This window comes from Gouania willdenowi, chromosome 3, assembly GCF_900634775.1.
Source record: "Gouania willdenowi chromosome 3, fGouWil2.1, whole genome shotgun sequence".
NCBI classification, from domain to species: Eukaryota; Metazoa; Chordata; class Actinopteri; order Blenniiformes; family Gobiesocidae; genus Gouania; species Gouania willdenowi.
Window position 1 is genome coordinate 31,003,661 of NC_041046.1, and position 22,667 is coordinate 31,026,327.

The following is a 22,667-nucleotide window of genomic DNA, read 5'->3' on the forward strand; positions in this document are numbered from 1 at the left end:
CTAAGGAAGTCTAAATGGCTAAATCAATGTGGAGCCTCTTTTGCTGAGTCCTGCTTTTTCCCTGTCATTTCAATCCTTTTACATGAAATCTGTCTTATCAATTCCCTTTAATAATAAGAAAAACTCCAAATCATGCGAATGGAATGAGAACATTTATTTATTTTGTATTTTTATGCCATATTATGTAATTTCATTGTGCTCGATAAAATAAATCATGGGATTATTTAATAATTTAAATATTTAGTGATTTTAAATGACTTCTAAGTACGTATTTGAGATTGTTCTAATTATTTATTCAGTTTAGAACAAGAAAGAAAATCCATCTGGTGTCAAAATAAAGAAATGAGGCAACTTTCGAAATTGTTATTTTTGAAAGTACTGTTAAATATATACATAAGGGCTCCTCTTCCTCAAATATTAGCTTTAATTAGATTTTAGCCGGACTCAATTTTCAAACTTATGTCTTGGCAATATCTTACCTGACAATTTAGATCTGAGCCCGAATGCTTGTGGTAATTCAGAGATCATGGGACAGGATATGGGTGTCAAACCGTCAATAAATTGATGTAGGTCTGTTGCCTCTTGTTTTCTATCAGAGCTTTATCTTCCAGCCAACCTGGGAAGACAATGCCACAAGTTAATGTCACAAGTTCTAAAAGCTGCACAATATGTAGTTGTTACTACGCTCTCAGCGTTTGCCTAATATCCCACCACTGAGACAGAAGAGAAAGTGTTCTCTGTGACTGATTTATTGAGTCAGAGTCAAAAGGCGGAACATGTTAGAATCTGGCCAACCCCTGCTGCCACTGATCATCTGATTTTATTAGTCGGAGGAGGAGGAGGAGCTGCTTGATCTTGCTCTCCATCCAGCAACCATTGAAGGACTAGTACCTGTCGGTCTGAGCAGATGCAAAGACTTTTTGCGATGGGCATGATCTGCCCTTTGAGAGGAAAACCATGCCCTGCGATGACTTTTTAAGGATCTGCATCCTGGACAACTTTTATCCACAAAGGAGATGAGACCCACTTTATTCATGGTCTTATACTTCAACCCTCTTGACCACTTTTGTTACTGTTTGTCCAACAGACGGTATTTGCTAAAACTCTATTGACCAATAACGAAAACCAATATTGCTAATTCAAGCTGTTAAGGAAGATTAACCTGTCAGTGAGCATAATGATGCATAATTTGGAGCTGATCAATGGATCTCTGGGACATTATCCCTCCCTCCGCCATATGGACCTGTTGAGTGACTACATGGATGAGAATTCCACCAACTCCACTGTTGGAGAGTCTAGCAGTGGAAGCTGCGTTCAGATTCACATCCCGCAGGAGCTATTCCTGGCGCTGGGTCTCATCAGTCTGGTGGAGAACATTCTTGTGATCCTGGCCATCACCAAGAACAGAAACCTCCACTCGCCCATGTACTACTTCATCTGCTGCCTGGCCGTGTCCGACATGCTCGTCAGTGTCAGCAACGTGGTGGAGACCATCTTCATGCTTTTCAATGACCATGGTCTGATGGACGTGCACCCTGGTATGATACGTCAGCTGGACAACGTCATCGATGTGATGATCTGCAGCTCGGTGGTGTCCTCGCTGTCCTTCCTCAGCACCATCGCCGCCGATCGCTATGTCACCATCTTTTACGCGCTGCGCTACCACAGCATCATGACCACGCAGCGAGCCATCATCATCATTGTGCTGGTTTGGCTGGCCAGCATCATCTGCAGTATCCTTTTCATCGTCTACCACACCGACAATGCCGTCATTGTATGCCTAGTCACCTTCTTCTTCTTCACTTTGGTATTCAATGCCGTGCTCTACATGCACATGTTCATCCTGGCGCATGTCCATTCGCGGCGCATCGTGGCTTTCAACAAAAACAGGCGCCAGTCCACGAGCATGAAGGGTGCCATCACCCTCACCATCCTACTGGGGGTGTTCATTGTGTGCTGGGGACCTTTCTTCCTCCATCTCATCCTCATCCTGGCCTGCCCCACCAGTCCCTTCTGTAACTGTTTCTTTCAAAACTTTAACCTGTTCCTGATCCTTATCATCTGTAACTCGCTCATTGACCCTCTTATCTACGCCTACCGGAGCCATGAGCTGCGGAAAACACTGCAGGAGCTGCTGATGTGCTCCTGGTGCCTTGGCGTGTGAGAGCAAAGCACATCCACAGGAAGAAGGAGAAGAAATCCAGCTCTCAGGGTCCTAGTTTGACACAAAGGGGATGACAAACTGTGTTTAGGGTTGTAAGAAAGGCCCCTGAGATTGCTAGAATTGTGAAGTAAGACATTGTTGAGGGCACATGTGTTCCTTTGATCAGGTTGAGAAAAGGACATGTTGCTGCATCTTTGTCCATTTGTTTTTGGTTTGATTTCTAATGTTTTACACCCTGTATGCTGAAAACAATATATGCTGCTTCTGTATGAATATTTGCCTACATCTATGTCTAGCGGTTGGTTTGGACTTTGCCTTTTTAAAGCTTTACACTACATAGAACTTCTATTTTACCTTACAACTTTTCTAGAAGCTACATTTTGAGAATTTCTTGAGTAGGCGAAAGACTAACTAACCCTAACCACTTTTTTCCCCAACTGAAACCAAATGTATTTGAGTATGAAGTTTTGTTCATTGATTATTGTCCAACTCTTGACTAGTCAAAGTATTTCAATTTGGTGCATTTTGTTGTAAAAATGTATGAGTGACAGCCCTCTGTGGGTTGAAACTTTGCTATTGCAATCAAATTTTGCTACTGGCTGAGAATGGTGGTTTGTGACATTTTGGTGGCTTTTTACGTCACTGTTAGCACCAACCTTCCTAAAAAACTAGCTCCTGTCCACTCTACAATCTGTGGCAAGTAAGTTGGATTGAGAGAATTGTGAAGAGAGAGGTATAGTAAGTATTAAGTAGGTAGTTGGCATAGCTCTGCCCATAATCAAGGCATTTTTTTTTCATTTCCAGCCACGTCACCTAAAACCTCAGCGTTTAGTTACTCTTTAAAATCTTGGCAAAAAGACAATCTTGACGCAAATATCTATTGCAATTTAGAAACTACTGCTACTAAAACATTTGCATTTTTTTCACATTAGGTTTCTTCTTAAGCATGTAGTTCTAATACCTATTTAGACATGGTGTATTAGAAATAGCACATTACTGCAGGCATTTAATGGCTGGTAATTCTGTCTCTGAAACCCTGCAAAAAGGAAATGAAAAGAACTAAACGATCAGGAAAAATCACATGAAGGTCCTTGTTTAGTAAGAAGCCTGAGGCTCCTGGTACAAAAGCAGCACTTCATATCCACAATTTATTACACAAATGCATATGACTGCAATGCTTGCAATGTGTACCCTGACTTAGAAAGCTCAAAGCTATAACTGTTATTTATTATTTTATAGTATAAGTATGCTTGTAAAACCTGCTGTCCACTATATGTTATACAACTGCTTGATTTTTAAAACATTTCCCTAGAGTAAAGGGCTCTAGGTTTGTTCTATGTCACCAGTTTTCAGATTTCAAATAACTATGAAGTTGACACGATTCAAATGTACTAATAAACAAGGGTTACCTACGGCCATCTTTGATCACAAGTGGACCTGACAAGAATCAAAATAAATTACTCCATCAGTGTATGTACATCCATCCATCTTCAGGGTTGTATTACGAGCCCATCTTACTCAGTGTGAACTGAATTACACAGCTATGAACTCATAGACACACACTTATTCAATGCAATTAATTTATATATGTTTTTGGAATAATCCTGTATCTGTAGGAAACTCATGCATGCATGCATGCGGAAAGCATCTCAACCCTGCACACTTACGTTTGTGTGTTGTTACAAACTCTAATAAAGGTTTTTGGATGAATTAATGCAAAGCTCACTAGATTATGTCTAGAATAGGACTGATTTGTCATTTATTGTCTGGCCTACAGTAAGTCATCAGAGGCAATTTAGGCCACGACTACAACAAGATTGTATGTATAGTTATTTGTAATGACTTTTTCTAATTAAATGTACTATCTTAAATCTTAAATCTACCTGATTGTTTTTAAGTAGGTTCTGTTTATCTGAAATAAAAGCAAAACACACAAGATTGTGATCAATCCTCTAAAGGTAATTTATTCTCTGTGGTTATTTTAGTGCTATCTAAATGTACATTACAAGGCTGCTATCAAGATCCAAAGGTCAGTTTTATTCCATGACTAACTTTTGATTTCATGCCTTCATATTAAGTGTTTTTAAATTTTGGGGGGAAAAATCAATATCACATTTGATTAAAGACAGTAGAGCCATTGAGAACTACTTTTTAAAATGTACCATTTATAGACTCGTGATGAAGTTCATGTGGATCTCCAGGACTATATAACAATGTTTTATAGTATTCAAAAAGCAAGAGCTAGCTGATCACAAAATGTATTGCGTTACTAATCTAACAACTAAATAAGTGTAGTGTAACATTAAAAATGCCTTGAAGAAATGTTATAGTCATCAGATTAAATACCACCAAAGGGATAGTAATCCTCATTTTTTCAGTGCTTGTGAATTATGATTCACTGCAATTCATTTCTGCTTTGTAAATACTTAAGTTGTTTTTTTGCAAGCAAAATCCAAAGCTATTGGTAAACATTTGCTTCAGAATAAGAACTTTGTTTTCTTTTATTGGTTGAGATTTGAAACAGGACTGAATCATAACATAACCTAACCGCTAGAGCAGACATGGGCTCGTCTGTAAGCGGTCACATTTACTGGTTCAATAAACAGGACGAGATTCAAATTCTGATGTAGCTAGTTATGATTTACAGTCCGCATAAACAGGACTGAATCATAACATAACCTAACCGCTACAGCAGACATGAGCTCGTCTGTGAACCATCGCATTTACAAACCTTGGATTCGCTGTTAGCTTACCAATAAATGGAAGGAGATTCGTCTCCTTTATAATGAGTATTGACTAGGCCACTGGGAGTGAGGCCCAAGGTAGACTTGATAATACTGTACAGTATCATGTTTCTCTGCAGTCAGTGCCTTCTCCTCGCCCTTCTCTCTCTGCTTTGTTTCAGTTGTCGTGAAGCTGACGATGGCAGTTCCTGATCTGTGGTTCACGGCTCAACTAGTCTGGGACACTCTGATGTTCTATCTCTCTATCCTGTTCTGTTGGTCCTTCTGTCTACTAACCCCCTCTATTAGATCTCAGTGCTGCATTTGACACTATAGATCATACAATTTTGTTGCACAGATTGCAAACATGGGTTGGACTAAATGGAAAAGTAATGCAATGGTTTAAGTCCTACTTGGAGAAATAACAAAGTTATTTTGTAAGCATTGGAAACTTTGAATCTGACAGATTACCAATGTCCTGTGGGGTTCCTCAGGGCTCTGTTCTTGGACCCCTTCTGTTTAGCCTTTATATGCTTCCTTTAGGACAAATGTTACAGAACTGTAAGGTTGATTATCAGAGCTACGCAGATGAAACACAACTATATCTATCACTGAACCCAGATGACTATGGTCCCATTGAGGTGTTGTGTGACTGCTTTGAAAAGTAAACTGCTGGATGAGTGAAAACTTCCTTCAACTAAACCATGACAAGATGGAGGTGATTGTCTTTGGTAACAAGGAAAAGAGGACAGCTGTCAGCAATTATCTTGAGTCTGGATCTTTAAAAGCTAAAGACCAAGTCAAAAACCTTGGTGTTCTGATTGACTCAGATCTTACATTCAGCAGTCAGATCAAATCTATCACAAAAACAGCCTTCTACCACCTAAAGAACATCTCCAGAGTGAAAAGTTTAATGACTCGGAAAGATCAGGAGAAACTGGTCCATGCTTTTATCTCCAGCAGACTGGACTGTTGTAATGGTAATGGCGATAGGGCCTTTGAAGCCGCTGCCCCCCGCCTGTGGAATGCCCTCCCAGACCACCTCAGGGCCCTGCAAACGGTGGACATTTTTCAGAAAAAACTTAAATATCACCTTTTTACAGAAACTTATTTTAACAGTTAATGCCTCTTTTAGTCCTGTCTTTTAATATATGTTGTGTTTTATTTATTTATTATTAATTTATCTTTTTTTTTTTTTACTCCTGTAGCACTTTGAGATTTGGAATCAAATATAAAGTGCATTACAAATAAAATGTATTATTATTATTATTATTATGGTCTTCTGACAGGAATCCCCCAAAAGAGCATCAAACAGCTACAGCTGGTTCAGAACGCTGCAGCTCGGGTCTTTACCAGATCAAAGAGGTCAGAACACATTACTCCAGTTTTAAAGTCTTTACACTGGCTCCCAGTCAGCCTCAGAATAGACTTTAAAGTTCTGCTGCTGGTGTATAAATCTGTGAATGGGTTTGGTCCAGAATACATCAGTGAGATGTTAGTCAGGTATGAACCCAGCAAGTCTCTCAGATCTATGGACACAGGTCAGATAGTGGAGACCAGTAAACATGGTGATGCTGTGTTTAGTTGTTATGCTGCAAAGAAGTGGAACAAACTGCCAGCAGAGCTGAAGTCAGCATCCAATGTGAACATTTTTAAATCAAAGTTAAAGGCACTTTTTTTCTCTACTGCATATGATTGAGAGAGAGATTTTTGGTCATGTTGTTGATGTAATGTGTTTGTTGATGATTTTAAATGTTCTTATTGAAAGTTTTATCATGTAAAGCACATTGAGTTGCCTTGTGTATGAAATGCGCTATACAAATAAATTTGCCTTGCCTTGCCTTATCTTTAGGGGGATATGCTTATTTTTAGGGACCTTCTTATTTTAGTAGTATATGCTTATTTTGTGGAGACATGTATATCTTGCAGGGATATGCTTATTTGAAGTAACCGGCTTATCCCTCTGGGGAACTGCTTATTTTATGGAGATCTTCTTATTTTGTGGGGATATACTTATTTGTGGGACCTTCTCATCTTGCGGGGAAAAGGTTATTTGAGGTGACCGGCTTATCCCTCTAGGGACCTGCTGTTTTTGTGGAGACCTTGTCTTTGTGGGGACAGCTTATTTGGTAAGGATATGCTTATTTGTAGGGACCTCCTTATCTTGCGGAGAACTATTTTTCTTATGACCTTATATTTCATTTCATTTCTTTTTTTCCATTTCATTTATTTATTTGAATTAGGATATTACATATGAATCAATGTGTCAGCAAACAGCGTCAACATAAATATGGCTGAGTTAGCACAATAGCTAAATTTCATCTGTTGTCCTAAGGCAGGTAAACGTGATATAACATACAGTTGAACAATAACATTTAACATACAGTTGAACAATAACGTTTAACATACAGTTAAGCAACATCACACAATGAGACAAACATTAAACTGACGGACGACAGAAAACATGATACCACATGTACCATTTACAATAAAAAAAGAACAGTCATGAGTTAAAAGAGCCAAAGAAAAAAGTACAATATTATCTATGGGTGCGTGACTACTTTGTTTTCAACCAATTTTTGAGAACTTCTTTGAATGTAGGGTTTGCCATAGTTTCTGATGTTTTCTGGAAGTGTATTCCATAATTTTGTACCTCTTATAGACACAACCATTTGGCCAAATTTAATCCGATGGCCCCTTTGTATATTGAGGGGGTATGTTAATTTGCAGGATCTTGCTTATCTTTTGGGAGTCAGCATCTTTAGATACCTACTTATCTTGCGGGGACCTGCTTTATCTTGTGTTTCTTCACCAGACAAGAAGGACAGTGATTCGCTTGACACCTTTTTGTTCTTGTGTGTAACCCGTTATCAATCAATCAATGTTTATTTAAAAAAAGCACTTTTCATACAAAGAGATGCAGCTCAAAGTGCTTTTACATAGTTTAAAATACACCCACCCCTTACAAACCCCGCCCACCACACACGGACACAAGTTCAAATAAGGACAATGGCACATGACTAGGCACACACAGAGGATCTATGATCTGATCATTTCCCCATGATATCCCCTCACGCCGCGAGACATTCTCAATGGTTCTACTGTCTGTCAACTGTGGTATCGATTTTGTCCCCAAAATAAATTTAAGAACACTTAGTATGAATGCATGAAATCTGAAGTTAGTCATGGAATAAATCTGATCTTCTGATTTGTATAGCAGCACTGTACTGCATTTAGATCCTAATCCAACCACAGAGAAAAAAATGATCTTCAGAGGATTGACCACAGGCTTGTGTGTTTTGGCTTTTATTTCAGATAAACATAACCTACGTATTTATAGGGGTGTAAAGATGAATTGATCTAGATTGATTGTTTGATCAATGATTTAGTCAAATTGATTTAAAGTATAAACATTTATATCCATTGCCATTTTGCCTTCTGCTTATATATTTTTTTTCTTAAAACACCAATTGTTAGTTGGTGAAAAAAGTTTTTCAAAGAATGATTTTCATGTAAATGCCTTAAACAGTCAGGCAATAAAATTCTCAAAATGTATCAGTATTGTGTTTTCATTCATTAATGTGAAAAAAAACAAACAGATTATTGTCTCATATCAATCGCAGACCTCTAAATCGAATCAAAGCAAAATTGTATTGTAGCAGGCTTTGTGACATTGCCAAATATCAAATTGTTGGTCTGATAATTGATATTGTATTGTATCAGATTGAATGATATAATTTAAACCTCTAGTTATTGAAAAAGTTTCATTAGAAATGTCATTACAAATAACAATAGCTATAATCTATAATCTCATGTAATCGTGGCCTATTCTAGACATAATCTAGAGCAGTGCATGAGTTATTCCAAAGAACTTTATTAGAATTGGTAACTAAACATGTTTATAGATTGAACAGTGCTTGCTCAAAGTATTGGTGTCTCAAGGCAAGGCAGTTATATGGATTCAAGGCCTAATTATTGCGTGTCAGGTCAGGTGGCTTCTACGCCACATGCTACTGGTAACATTGTAATCCAGTACAACCTGTCTCATGGTTGGATAATCGGCGACTAAACTGACACCCCACTAGATACAGATACAGTGACTAGTGAGGAGGGCTACAGGGAGTCCTGGCAGAAAGAAAAAGAAAATCTGTCTCTAAGGTCTGTGGTGGACCATCCCTAGTGGAGATATGCGGCACCCTCAAGAGCGGAGGTAAATACACCTACCTACCGGTCAGCCGCTGCAACAAGCAAGATGACAGCATGTCTCGGCCAGTCCTTGCCTGCTGGATAACACCTTGCTTATCGAGAGAGTGTTCCCAGTAATTGCCCTTTCGCAAAACCCCGCCCACAAACAGTCATTGTCCAATCATATGTCCGAGCAACCGTTACTATGTAAATAGGGTCCAACATGCTCAGAGCAGGCACAATGGTGAAGCGGTGTGCTCATGGCTTGTGCAAGTCAGATACCAGGTACCCCAAGAGTTTGGCTGGGGGAGTGGTGTTCTTTCTGTCTACAATGGACTATAAAACGTCTCAGGGATGTGTGTGTGTCAGTTAGGGATGGGAATCAAAAACCGGTTCTTTCTGTCAACCGGTTCCCAGTAATACAATTCCTAGGAATCGTTTGTTTGCGTGCCTGTCAATTCCGCTTATCGGTTCCTCTTACGTCGCAAATACGTAACAATAAACTCCTCCAGGTCCTGTATATTGTGTTTATGCTAGCACCAAGTGAATCTCCTTCACCATACAGTTGTTTGCTGTACACCGTGGACAATCCACCTCCTCCACCCGCAGCAGCGCTGCCCTTAGTGCTGTGTTCGCAGCGTCTCCGATGCTACGCTACTCACTTCCGGGTTCTGTACACTGGCACTAAAGCTGCTCCTTGCACTGACTTTTCTTCCGAAAACAACAAAATTCCACAAGAACACACACCAAGTCGTCAGTTTATGTCCTCATAACAAGTAATCAGACACGGGAGACGGACTGGTACTGATCGTTGTGTTTAGTTTGCTCTTTCATGCTGATGATGTCACATGTAACAACAGGGACTGCGTCTCTGAAGGTCCATTTATAGAAATGTAAACAAAGGCTAAACTAAAGCTTTACCATTTAAATACATAACAAGTGCAGCTGTACTTTTGGTTAATATGTTCTTTTTTTACAGAATAATTATTTGTTTTATGTCTGAATTTGTTTTGGGTCAAGTTGTTCAAGTTCAAAAGGAGTACTGTATATATTCTCAAATGTTTGTAGCCAAAATGTGTCATATGTTATAATAATTCATCAATTTTATATAGCTCTTTTGTATATATTATTATCTAGTGAAAACAATCTATACCTGGTGGATTAAAAGAGAGCTGATACCCCTGCAGGTAATTAAAGAGTTAAAGCAAACAAATCCATTTGTATTATTTAATTCCCTCACCCAGTGAGAATCGATAAGAGAATCGGTAAGGAATCAAATTGATAAGCAGTATCGATAATGGAATCGGAATGGCTAAATTCTTATCAATTCCCATCCCTAGTGTGAATATGCGTGTATGTGTAGTATGGGAGTTGCGTATGTTTTTTACATTATCTCATCTTGTCTGCACTAATGTGTATGTTCAGCAAAATGTCAATAAAGCTTGATTTGATTTTGATTAAATAGGGTGACATACAGTAACTATACATTCACGTACCTATAGCGCTGTGAGCCACAATTCCGTAAACATCAGCAGGCTCACCTCCCAGAAGTCTTTCTCATGCCGGGTTAGTGCTGCTATCTTATTGGAGATAGATCTAACATTCCCCATGATGACGGACGGGAGGACAGGCTGATATATTCTCCTCCTTGCTCGCCGCTTTGCCCCCGCGCGACATTCCCGTCGTTTCCTCCTCAGTTCACGGGGGATGTTGGGTCTTGCTCCATAGGCTGGCGTAGCATTAATTCAATTTACAAATTTGAAGATCGTGCACACGATGGACAGGTCGATAAGTGAACTGCAGTAACGCCATCAGCTGAAACAGTTTAAAAAGTCACGAAAACTAGAATTTTCAGCACGTGTGCAGCAATAGCTTTAGCAGCTAACTCGGTCTTTCTGCCTCGGAAACCGATACCACGTTTACGCAAAAATATTTCAAGGAATCAACGCTCCAACGGGTAATATAATCTACATCTGTCAGACTCGCTTATTGCACGCAGTTCCTATGAAATTTGCTGTGCAGAGTTGATGCTTTCCCCATGTATGCAAGAATGTCCTACAGACACAGATCTACTCAACTATTCCAAAACCATATATAATAAGTTTAGTAGTGCATTGATTTCATATCTCCCTAATTCAGCTATGCACTCAAGGTCACATGTTTTCAGAAATCTCGTTGCGATACTACGTTCAAAATTTCTATTTTTTATTTTTATGATTTATGTTTTTTTTTTTTTCTTCTTTTCTTCAAAAATTCCAAAGTGAATCGATCCGCCTGCTTAAAGTTCCCACTTACCCAATCGGTAACCACGCCCACTCTTGGTAAAATTCCCTTTACGTCACTGGAGATCATTGCGGAAGTAAACTGAGCCTCGACACAGTCAACCAAATACTGGAGCTAAATAAGTTGGTGTGTGTTTTGGACCGACACTGACAGGTAAACCACTGTCAATTATTTTTCCTCCATTACCGACATCAACGGCCCGTCCAGCGATCGTGTTTCACCAGAGAACCAACTTCGTTTGTTCGGGTAAGTTTTTTTATGCTAGCTACAGTAGCTCGATGACAGCCAGGAGGAGTGCTAACAAAACCAGGGCTGGTCAGCAGATATCAGGGCTATTTATTACTGAATGTGGGCTGTGTTTGTGACTTCACTGTGAACTAGGAAATACAACATATATTAGGAAAATTAAATGGTGTATAAGAGCCCTTGTTAGCTGACAGGCTATATAAATAAGCTAACCTGTAGGTTGTAGCCGCGCATGTTTCTTTAGCATGTCGACACAGTGTTTAACACAATAGAAACTAAGCATGGCACTACTGAAATATCAACAGCTACACTATGAACTAACAGTCATTAATACCCAGCTGCTCCTGTCCTTGTCAAATTGATATCTATCCACTACAATGTCATTATAACTCTTCATACAGACATGTTTGAAAATCTACACGCAATTATTGAAAATAAAAATACCAACTACATGTCCTAGCATTTTATGAGCTAGCAGAAAGACAGATTGTTGTATAGTCTGCTAGTATTATAGAGATGGATCATAGGAGGTGATATAAGTGAAGGAATGAGGCACAAAAAATTAATCACATTTTTTAAAAATCTCTTTCAAAGTAGCTGATCTTAGTCTCTGGGCGTGGGAACCACATACAAGCCCTTCCAACAATTTCTAATGGATAATTGAAGCATAGAAATTCCATGTGGCAGGAGGTTCTAAATGAGCTAATGGCCATGTTTTGTGTTGTCATTGCCTAGTGCTATATTTAGCACCCTTTACTCATAGGGACACATGAAAGCCATCAGAAAATGCTTTGTTGCTTTTCTATGAGAGAACTTGCAGGGACACAACAATGCACATCACCTTTGAGGAAGACTGGCAGTTAAAACATGTCAGTAGATAACATTTCCTGAAAAACCTTCTCTGAATAAACAAAACCTTATGAGGTGATTACCCTAACATTAGATTAGCTTGATGATTTTTATTCTTTTATTTTATTATAGATGTGTTTTTCAATTTGTAAGTAATATTCCAATTAGAGATAAATCATTTAGAAGGGAGCATCTAAATCCTGCGTTTGTATGTGTCGATCATGAACACGGTCCACTTGTAGGTTTTGGTGTTGTCAGTACTTATGCGTCATTGTGACACAATGTGTTGGTCATGCTCACATGATGAGGTGATTCATTAGATCAGAGGTAGAGTGATGGTAGTTTTCTGTTGTTTACACCCCTCTCTTGATTTCTCTTCTTCTCAGATTATTTTAGATAATGATGGGTTTCAAACCAGAGAGGCTAAGAGTCAACCTACGTCTGGTTATAAATCGGCTCAAACTCTTGGAGAAAAAGAAAAGTGAGTCTATGAATTACCAACAGATGTGGTTCATGTGCTTCAGTTTTTCATATTTGTGAAACTTTTTTTTTTTTTTTTTTTTTTTTTTGCTTCTCCTGCTAATGACAATTTTTTTTGTTTTTGTTTCCATCACTCGCATCCCAAATATAAAATTAAGCTGAGCTTGCTCAAAAGGCGAGGAAAGAGATAGCCGATTACTTATCCTCTGGGAAAGATGAGCGCGCACGGATCCGTGTGGAACACATTATCAGAGAAGACTATCTGGTGGAGGCCATGGAGATCCTGGAGCTTTACTGCGACTTGCTGCTCGCACGTTTTGGCCTCATTCAATCCATGAAGTGAGTATACGTGTAAACAAGTATTCAGGCCTTTTGTCTTTAGCTAAACTGACTACAGAATCTCATAAATGTTTTCCCACATAAATGTTGAAGTTGTAATTAAGTTTTTTGTTTTGTTATGTTTGGCATTAGGTGAAACTCAATTAAGGCGTATTCACAATAGCAAAGGAAATGTGTTTATGTTCTATAAGGTTATTTTCTCATGAGATTCAGGTAATGTAGAAAATCCATTAATCCTAAATTCATATCAGGTTTAGGCTCAAGTTTCTCAGCTAATGATCAGCTTTTGATTTTGTAGTTGGTTTTCAAAGGCTTGCATCTTTTTGGGATAAAAAAAAAAAACCACTTTAGATATAACTTTATTCTCTTTACATCACTTAATAGTTATGGTTTCCTATAATTGCAAATAAGAGCTTCTGGTGATTTGGTTTTAGATTGTTTCATTAAAAAACTACAGTAAGCATATATATATATATATATATATATATATATATTCTTTAAAGCAAGTATATCACAATTCTTTGTAATTTCCTTTTTGTTTTTGTACATTGTTTGGCTGGCAAATTATGAGAGTTTTGGAGTTTGACATTTATAAAATTTATTATGGTTTATTATTTTTAATACTATTATGAAATTATAATTTAATTTATCAGACTTTTTTTTTTATCCAAAGCGATGTACAACACAAGTAGTTAGGGTTAAGGGACTTGCTCAACATTCCACAGTGATGGCCCAGATTGAATTGGAACCGATGACACTCCAATTACAAGCTTGCTTCTTTAACTGTTTTGCCACCACTTCCTGTTTACTCACAAAGTATGTTTTTTCTTCCACATCACTTAGGGAACTGGATCCAGGTCTGCAGGAAGCCGTGTCCACACTCATTTGGGCCACTCCTCGACTCCAATCAGAAGTGTCTGAACTTAAAATTGTGAGTAACGACCAAATCAATCGCCATTACGTTGAAATATTCAACATTTTAATAGGCTTGTTTGTAATTCTCTTTCAGGTTTCTGATCAGCTTTGCGCAAAATACAGTAAGGAGTACGGCAAGCTATGCAGAACAAACCAGATCGGCACCGTCAACGACAGGGTAATTAATTGATTTTACTCCTATACCTATTGTCGTAACGTCATTTGATCCAATACTTGATGTGTTTACAGTTGATGCACAAACTGAGCGTTGAGGCTCCACCCAAGATCCTGGTTGAGCGATATCTGATAGAGATCGGCAAGAACTATAATGTACCGTATGAGCCTGACGCCATGGTTCGGGTAAGAGTTAAAGAATCTGTTTCCTCGGTTTGAAGGATGACGTTAAATTCATCGTTCTATCATTGCTCCCTTACAGCCTGAGGTGTGTCCTGGAGAGGAGGCCGACCTGATTGATGTGAACCATGACAAGAGGTTTGGTGGCGGCGGAAATGGTGGTGGTGGTGGCGGCGGTGGCGGTCATTTTATGGCTCCTGCTGGTGCTATGCCCATGCCCATGCCTATGCCTATGCCAATGCCTGGAGCCTTTAACTACCCACCTTCCAAAGGAGCTGTAAGAGACCAGTTTTATTGTGAAGCTAAAGTCAGCATCTCAACTTCAAATTAGAAAATGTATTAAAAAATGTGAATACTGACTTAAAGCTGCAGTTTGTAGAATTGTGAGGAATTCCCCCCTCCCCGCCTGAACTAAACTCACCAGTCGTCTTGTGAATACTTGCATGCACGCGTACACTGTGGAATCCTTTGCGACTATTTTCTCAATAAAGATTCGTAACAAATTTAGGACTTTATCTTGTTATTGGAGAGTGTTCTGATGTTTTAGAGACATGAAAGCACATATCACTCATAGTCACAGCTGCTCCTCACACAGGGCAGCTGAGCCCAGCTGATCAGAGCAGACAGATACTCAACATCCATGCTGCAGATGAATTGTCTGTTCTCTCCACCTTAGATAATGTTTCTCTAAGATTTACAAGATGTTTATCATTCTCTCCCTCTCTGCTCTGTATATTGGGCAGACTGCATACGGACTAAAGCGGATCGCGCGCAGTCCACCGCACATAGCAAGTCAGAGGGACCTCCCCGGAGTCTGTTCTCCTGAACACATTTGTGCCTTTATTCTGTTGCTTCTCCGCCTCGGCCTTCCTTTTTCCTCTTGCTTTGCTGTGTACCTGCTGTGCTAAAAGCCACGTCAGAGACTTCTGCTGGAAGACATGCCATGGGACTTTCCCTATTCTCAGATCGTGAACGCGCATAGACTTTTGACGAGCAGCTCGAACAGCCAATAGTAACGCTTAAAACTTCTCATGGGATCGCTCTGTTGATAGAAAGATCTCTGATTGGCTGAAGTCCAGCTTCACGCTCCTGTATTTCTAAAGCTCCTTTACAGAACCAGGACAAGGAGAAGAGATTCACTGTGCACTCAGAACACTTTGGATTACAATATGCTCAAAGATGATTATGGGTTTTTTTACCAAATAACACCAATAAAAACTTACATACTGCAGCTTTAATGATTAAGTTCTATTGAAAATGAGTAATGTTTTAGAAAAGAGTTTACAAAACAATAAACATTTTCTCACGCTTAAAGGTACATACTCTTACTGTTTGGTGCTGGCCAAGATGTGAATGTTGAAGCTTAGTTGAGCCTTCAAATAGGAGACAAATATGTACTTGTGGAATAGAGAAAGAACCAACTTTGTATGTTAATCATTATTGTTATAGTGAATTGTGGTCCAGCTTTAGACTTCTTCCTGATTGTTGTTCTCTTGCAGGAACCGTATAACGCCCCCGTTGGAACCTACAACAACTTCCAGCACCAAATGGGTGGAGGGCAGCCCCCTGTGCTGCCCACTTCTCCCCCCACATACGAGTCCGTAAGTGACTGACTCCTCCCATCCGTGCCCCCTTCCCGTTCCCACAGATGGACAGACGGACAGGGCAGGGCACAACTAAGGGAAGAGCAGTTCTTTTGAGTTCGGCTTGCCTCCAGTTTTGTCTGTCCTCATTCTTTTCCATCAATTCCCAGAGTTGGGCTTAGATTGTGCTCTATCAGCGTGGATGCAGGTGGGGTGTGTAGCTGATACTTTAACCCACTAACAATAACCAAGTCACAATTTGGTGCTCTGCGCAGGACAGAAACTTAGGAAGTAACTGTTGTATTTTGTGGCAGTTACAGCATGGCCAAATTCTTTCTCAAATTTGTTTTTGTGTTACCCACTAAAGGTGATGGATTCAAAAAAGGCAGCTAAAAGTTCTTTTTTGGTTTCTTTTCTGGTGGGTGTTTTGCTGCAAACACTAACGGTATCATTTAGTTCCAGTTAGTGGATGATTTGGTCTCAATGACATTCTCTCTGTTTCAGATCGACGACATGACTGACAAACCCTTTGTTCCCTCTCAGGCTATAGGTGAGTTCCAACTAGTCAGTCTTGTCCTTCTGTTTGTGATTTCACTGAAAGTCAAGGATGTGTTGGCCGGACGGAAATATTCTCTAGGATCAAGGCACTAAAAGTCTTCTGAGACGTTATTAATTCAGCATAAAATAGGAGACCTAGGGTTCTCTTATGGCTCAATTCCATTGGCGGTATCAGCTCTACACGGCTCCGCACTCCTCGCTTTCGGGACCTGATGCAGTTTTTCCTGAGCGTTTGCATTGAGCACCAACTTTACACTCGAAACTGCCAGACTCCACATATTGCACTTTTTTGCTGCCAACCTCAATGGTGGCCGAATGTTTCCTCTCTGTGCATGAGTTGATGACTCTATGCTGTAATAATTCTCTGAAGCAATCTCTCTGCTTTGTGCCTACGTCACGTTTTCAGACCAGGGCTGCTTTTTTTTGCAACCTCAACAAAGGACGTACCAAAAAGGCAGCACCAGGTACCATGGAGGAGGGAATTTTTCCCAGTGGAAACACGCATAAAGAGTGTAGAGCCATTAGCCCCAGTGGAAACGCACATTACTGATGATTTTTATTCTGATGAAGCCACGTGTTACACAGCTCTGCTTTTATTTTATTCTCTTCTGGTGAACACATCAGCTTTTTTAAAGCAGGCAGAGTTCAGGCTCTGCTCTAACAGCCATAATATTTGAAGACAGTATTTTAGATCCCAGGATACTTGTGAGACAGCTGTCACCAGGGTTGGGGTCAATTATAATGGTAAACGAGTAATATATAATTAATGACAGTTACAGCATAATTTAGATGTAATTTCAAAATTATTTTGCCGTTGTAATCTTATTCGGATTTGTAATTGATTTCATAAAATGTACTTTGTAATTGTAATTGGCATAAAACTGCAGGACCATGTTCCAGTTCTTTGTCTTACACACATGTAGTTGACAATGGTTGTTTTCCTACTACCTGTGAGTGAATCTTTACACCTCCATACAGATGGTAAGGATTAGAATAGTTAAGGTTTAGTGGGTTAGAGTGAATTTATTTAAATAGGGACGATACAAAGAGTAACAATACAGTGAATGTAACAGATGTTTTGTACAAAGAGCTTATAGCTGTTGCTAAATTTAATCTCATGTCCTTATTTGGGCTTTTTACATAAGATATAATAAATGCACTAAAATGTAAAGGTAAAGATGCCAATACCGTTGCATACAAATGCAAAAGCACAGAAAATCATCATAACAGGCCTATAAATGATGAGCATACACGGTACACCAAAATACATAATACATGAGATCATCAGTAAAGCTTTTTGGTCCCATGTGGGCGATGTAAATAAAATTTAGAAAAATTGTAATCAAACTTTATTAATTGAGAGAATAATTGTAATTGACTTTCAGGGTGAAAATGATCATTTTAATTTAATTGTAATTGGGGAAAAAAGGATGGTAATCATAATTAGATTGTAATTTATTATGGATAATTGAAAAAGTAACTGTAAAATGTAATTGACACTAACCCTGGCTGTCACACCAATAAATTTCAGATTATCAGAGTCATAAATAATGTTTAAAATCCTCCTCAGGTCCAGGTCCTACATCTAAGATGTTTGACAACAACACCCTCCCAGAACTCCCCTCCGTCCCTGACACACTCCCAGCTTCCTCCTTCGGCGGAAACACCACCACGTCTGATGACATCGACTTTGACGACTTGACGCGGCGGTTCGAGGAGCTGAAGAAGAAAAGCTAAATGTCTTCTCTCTCACACACACACACACAGTTGTATAGATGCACACTTACACACACACACACACACACCGAGGCCTGTGTGTGTGTGTGTGTGAGGCCTGCGTTGTCAACATAAAACATCAGTTAGGAAAAGTTTGTCCAATTTTCTTTCTTTTATTTTTATTGAGGATTGATGTAAATTTACAAACATGTATCTTAACTCCTTCATAGAATATTTATATATATATGGAATATCCCAACATACTAAAGGTGTGAGTGCTCTCTAACTGATCTGATCTTTTAGCAGAAATGTCTTTTCGGTTGATGTTCGAAGGTTTTTTTTTTTTTTAACTTTATTTTCTGTTTGACAAACAATATTGATTCTTTGGTTCCATCACGTTGATTGTTGTGGGGCCTTGTGCACACTTTAGTTAAACTCACACTGAATTTTAACTTTTTCTTAGCGTCTGCGTAATAAACTTAATAATCATGTAGTTTCCTGGAAAATTTCTGAAAGTTTCTTCCAGTCCACGCCTTTTCTTCTTCTTTGTGTACGCTGTGATTGTCGTCTCACAGTCGCTCTGTTGACCAGTTGAACAAGTTCGACTGGCTGTTCCACCTTTGACGGGAACAGGTATTTGTTTGCACTCAATGAAGTCACCACATCAGTGTAGAGGCGAGGTGGAAACACTCGGTCACAGGGCTCGACATAAGCCATAATCTCAGTCAAGCAGTTGAAGCGTCATGCTGGGCGTGTATTAGATCAAATATGGATGTGCTTTTCAAAATGGCGGGACATTATGTAAATTCACATAAAAGGTTGTGGTGGACTTATTCTATTCTATATAGACAATAGTGTAGTAGATGACTTTAGTTTTTGATTTGACTAAATGAATCAGTGCCTGGTAGCAGGGAGATGGCCATTATTAAGAAATCAGCTTTTACAGGCTGCGTCTCTCTAAATGTAACTTTGTTTGCTCATTTGAATGTAAGTTTTACCAAATACCCGCACTTTGATGACTGAACAACTTAACTTTAAGGCGAGTGTCATGAAAACTTTCATTTGATTTGATGTACATTTAAACCCCTGAGGTAAAAGTCTGTCATTGTGAGCATGGGTCCTAACCGTTGTGTACAATACTGCATATGCCTTATACGCATCATCACGTATCAGAGGCCTTGCCTTGTTTTTTACTAAGGTGATGAGTTGGTTATCTGTACAGGCTGGGGACATGTTAGCTGTGTAGAGTCTCATGCTTTACTAACACCAGTTTATGAAATTGCTTTCTTTTGTCTGAATTAACATATTTGGAGATAGAAAGCCGACTGTGACCTGACCACACCCAGCTGTGCTCGCATTGCAAACAGACACAGGCCTTCAGTACCTAGCAACCCTCAGAGCAGCAGAAAGCAATCGTTGCATCTTCTCAATATAAACACAGATCATTTTTAAAAACCTGTTGGACAGAGAAATGTGAGATCAGAAACACTACTGTGATCTGTTCACTGTTTTCTATGTTGGGCTGCAGTTTTATGTTCATCATTCAGACACAGAATGGTGTCCTGTTGCTGAAATTTAATTTTCCACCTTGCTGTATACTACAACAAAAAATGTAATAAACGTTATTTTAAAACTGAAAGTGGGTGAAATCTCCACAGTGATGTTCCTTCTTTACATTACTGTAATGTAGAGAGGTAACCAGCAGGGGTCCTGTTTCTTTTATTTATTTTCTGTACCTTTACTACTCACATCAACCACAGGGTGGCGTACGCTCCCACAACATGTTCCCACACTCATTCAATTTAAAGTTTTCATTCAATCTGAGTTTAAATGTATACGAGTTAAACCTGTAAAAAACATTGTACGCAAGCACAGAGAGGATAACTCAACATAGAATGTTCTACACTAGTCAAACCCAGAGTTATTTAGCTGTGAGGCAAAAGGTAAAACAATGGTATGAATGAATAACATTTACTAATACAGAGAGAACCATGAATCATACAGCATGCTCTTAAGATTTATTGGATTTGTCAACTTTTGATTTTTTAAACAATAAATTAGTCCATTTTCAAATTTTCTAGGACTATATTGAGTCAGTTGTCAAAAGTTGGTGCCGCAGTCTACCTATTTTCTGGTTATATATGTATATACACACTGTGTATATATATATATAGCCAGAGGTGGACTGGGACAAAAATTCAGCCTTTGCATTTTGTGTCCAGATCAGCCCACTACATTATCAGTGACATCACATAGTAGCCATTATTAAGTCAGTGATGCTCAACATGTGGCTCTTTGTCATTCTTTATCATTATTATTTCCCCAGAAAACCTTTAAATGGGGAAACTTTTTAATCCCATTTTACCTATTTCCTTTGGCCATTTTGCAACTTCCTTTGTCCCGTTTTTGCCCCTTTTCAAAAAGTTCTGACACTTTTTTCGGACTTTAGCTACCTTCGGCCTATAGATGTCCCTTTTTTGTTTATTTTTTAAGTTCTTTTTGACACTTTATTCAATTTTTGTCCTTTCTTTAATTTTATTTGGGCCACTTGTCATCCAAATAAGCTAGCTTTTGCCCAATACATACCACTTGTATCAGTTTTACCCTTTATTTTGCCTCTTTTTGTTCCACATTTTTGCCCTTTTTCACTATTGTTTGCCTTATTTTGCCTATTTAAGCTACTCTTTGCCATTATATACCATCTGCTTCCTCTTTATTTGCCCATTTTTGACCAGTCTTTACTGCTTTTGGCCGATTTTAGTCATTTGAGATTTGTAAGACAAGCCTTTATGTTATCCAATCATAATCAGCCATTATGTTTTGCAAGAGTCTAAAATCTGCCCTTAGGCCTTCAAAATTAACAGTGCGGGCACCTGTTGCTCAAAGTGAAATGTGGAAATGAAACTCTGGTGTTAACCAATCAGCTTTGGAGGTGGACATTGTATGCATGACTTGCTGTAGCACCAGTGTAGCACTGGAGTCTGTGAAATCAGCTTTGGCTTTTTCCATATTGTGATGTCATAGGGTGGACTCTACTTCGGCTGCCTGTTTCCGACACGCATGCAATAATAACTTCACATTCAGAGCTGAGATTGGGTGGTTCCTGAAATCAGTGGATAGGTCTTGTCCTCTCGAGTCCAAAAATATGGAAATTACCATTAAATATAAACCAGAAGTGCAAAAAAATCAAATCAGCACCCAAGTATCGTGATTAAAATTGAATCGGAACAATAGCACATGGTCCCAGCCCTATTAATTATTGTAATGTTATTTAAAGTCAATTTGAGAACATTCCCCTTTAAAACCTTTTTTTAACAGAATCCTGTCTCACATCCAAAGACACTATTCCTACCAATCCTGTGCTAATTATGATGAGCACGGTTATAATATGTCTATTTCTGAGCATCTGGCAGATATCTCTTGGTAAAACGCAGAAGGATTTGCTAAAAAAACCAAAGGTGAACTGTGTGAATAAAAAACACAACTTAGAAAGAACTTCCAACAGTGAAACACCTTCACTGCTCCACAGGGTTGCACACTTAATCAATTTTAATCGTGATCACGCTTTTTGTTACCATGATTGAATTAACCTGATCATCTGCAATATTTATATTTAAGATGTGGGCTCTGCTAATCTGCTAATCTAATCAGGCATTTCCTCAACCATTAGCCAGCGGCAGCTTTGAGATGTTTGGGGGATTGATGAGAGCTGTATTTGTAATAGTGTATTTATTCAGTTTGCCCTTGGTACATTTTCAATTCTTGGGTAATTTTTTTTTTTTGTATAATTTTTATCTAAAGCTTCATTTTGCTCTGTAAACTGTTCATATATTGTTTTTTTTAAAGTAGTGCAAAATTTAAAAAAAATTCGCTAACATGATAAATAATTGTGAATTGTGATTATCATTTTGGCCATAATTGTGCAGCCCTACTGCTCCACCATATTTGTATGGGAAGACTAAGAGGAGCTGCCTGGGTTTGAGTCCCTTTAGCTCTGATGGCAGCATCAAAAAGAAAAAGAATAATCCAAAGAATGTTTCCTGATACTGCCGTGCTGATTAAAGTGTTGCCGTTCCTGACACACACACACACACACACACACACACACACATATATATATATATATATATATATATAGCTTTTCTTTGAAGCCTGGTTCTGCTCTTGCTCTTGAGTGGGAGTGTCCCCTCGCTGGTTGCCATGACGATCACATCTGTGGTTTCTCCAGTAAAGTCAAAAACACATTTTATATAAAGACGTCTTTATAATACA

General features: G+C 38.8%; 2 protein-coding genes across 4 annotated transcripts; both read left to right on the top strand.

The window, feature by feature from the left end:
- The first annotated feature begins 74 nt into the window (after positions 1 to 74).
- Positions 75 to 4,507, top strand: mc1r (melanocortin 1 receptor). The gene has a single exon (XM_028475027.1). The coding sequence runs from the start codon at positions 1,178 to 1,180 to the stop codon at positions 2,162 to 2,164; it is 987 nt and encodes a 328-aa protein (XP_028330828.1). The 5' UTR covers positions 75 to 1,177; the 3' UTR covers positions 2,165 to 4,507.
- A 6,902-nt stretch (positions 4,508 to 11,409) lies between these two features.
- On the top strand, positions 11,410 to 20,034 carry LOC114480655 (IST1 homolog). Of its 3 annotated transcripts, XM_028474995.1 has the most exons (11): positions 11,410 to 11,601; positions 12,837 to 12,931; positions 13,089 to 13,269; positions 14,113 to 14,200; positions 14,279 to 14,362; positions 14,434 to 14,544; positions 14,621 to 14,815; positions 16,038 to 16,139; positions 16,489 to 16,539; positions 16,626 to 16,671; positions 18,250 to 20,034. In XM_028474995.1, the coding sequence occupies exons 2-11, from the start codon at positions 12,850 to 12,852 to the stop codon at positions 18,414 to 18,416; spliced, it is 1,107 nt and encodes a 368-aa protein (XP_028330796.1). In that variant the 5' UTR covers positions 11,410 to 11,601; positions 12,837 to 12,849; the 3' UTR covers positions 18,417 to 20,034. The 3 variants fall into 3 exon arrangements, with proteins under 3 accessions (XP_028330796.1, XP_028330806.1, XP_028330815.1); XM_028475005.1 differs by lacking the exon at positions 16,489 to 16,539; XM_028475014.1 differs by lacking the exon at positions 16,489 to 16,539 and having other exon boundaries at positions 16,665 to 16,671.
- The last annotated feature ends 2,633 nt before the right edge of the window (positions 20,035 to 22,667 follow it).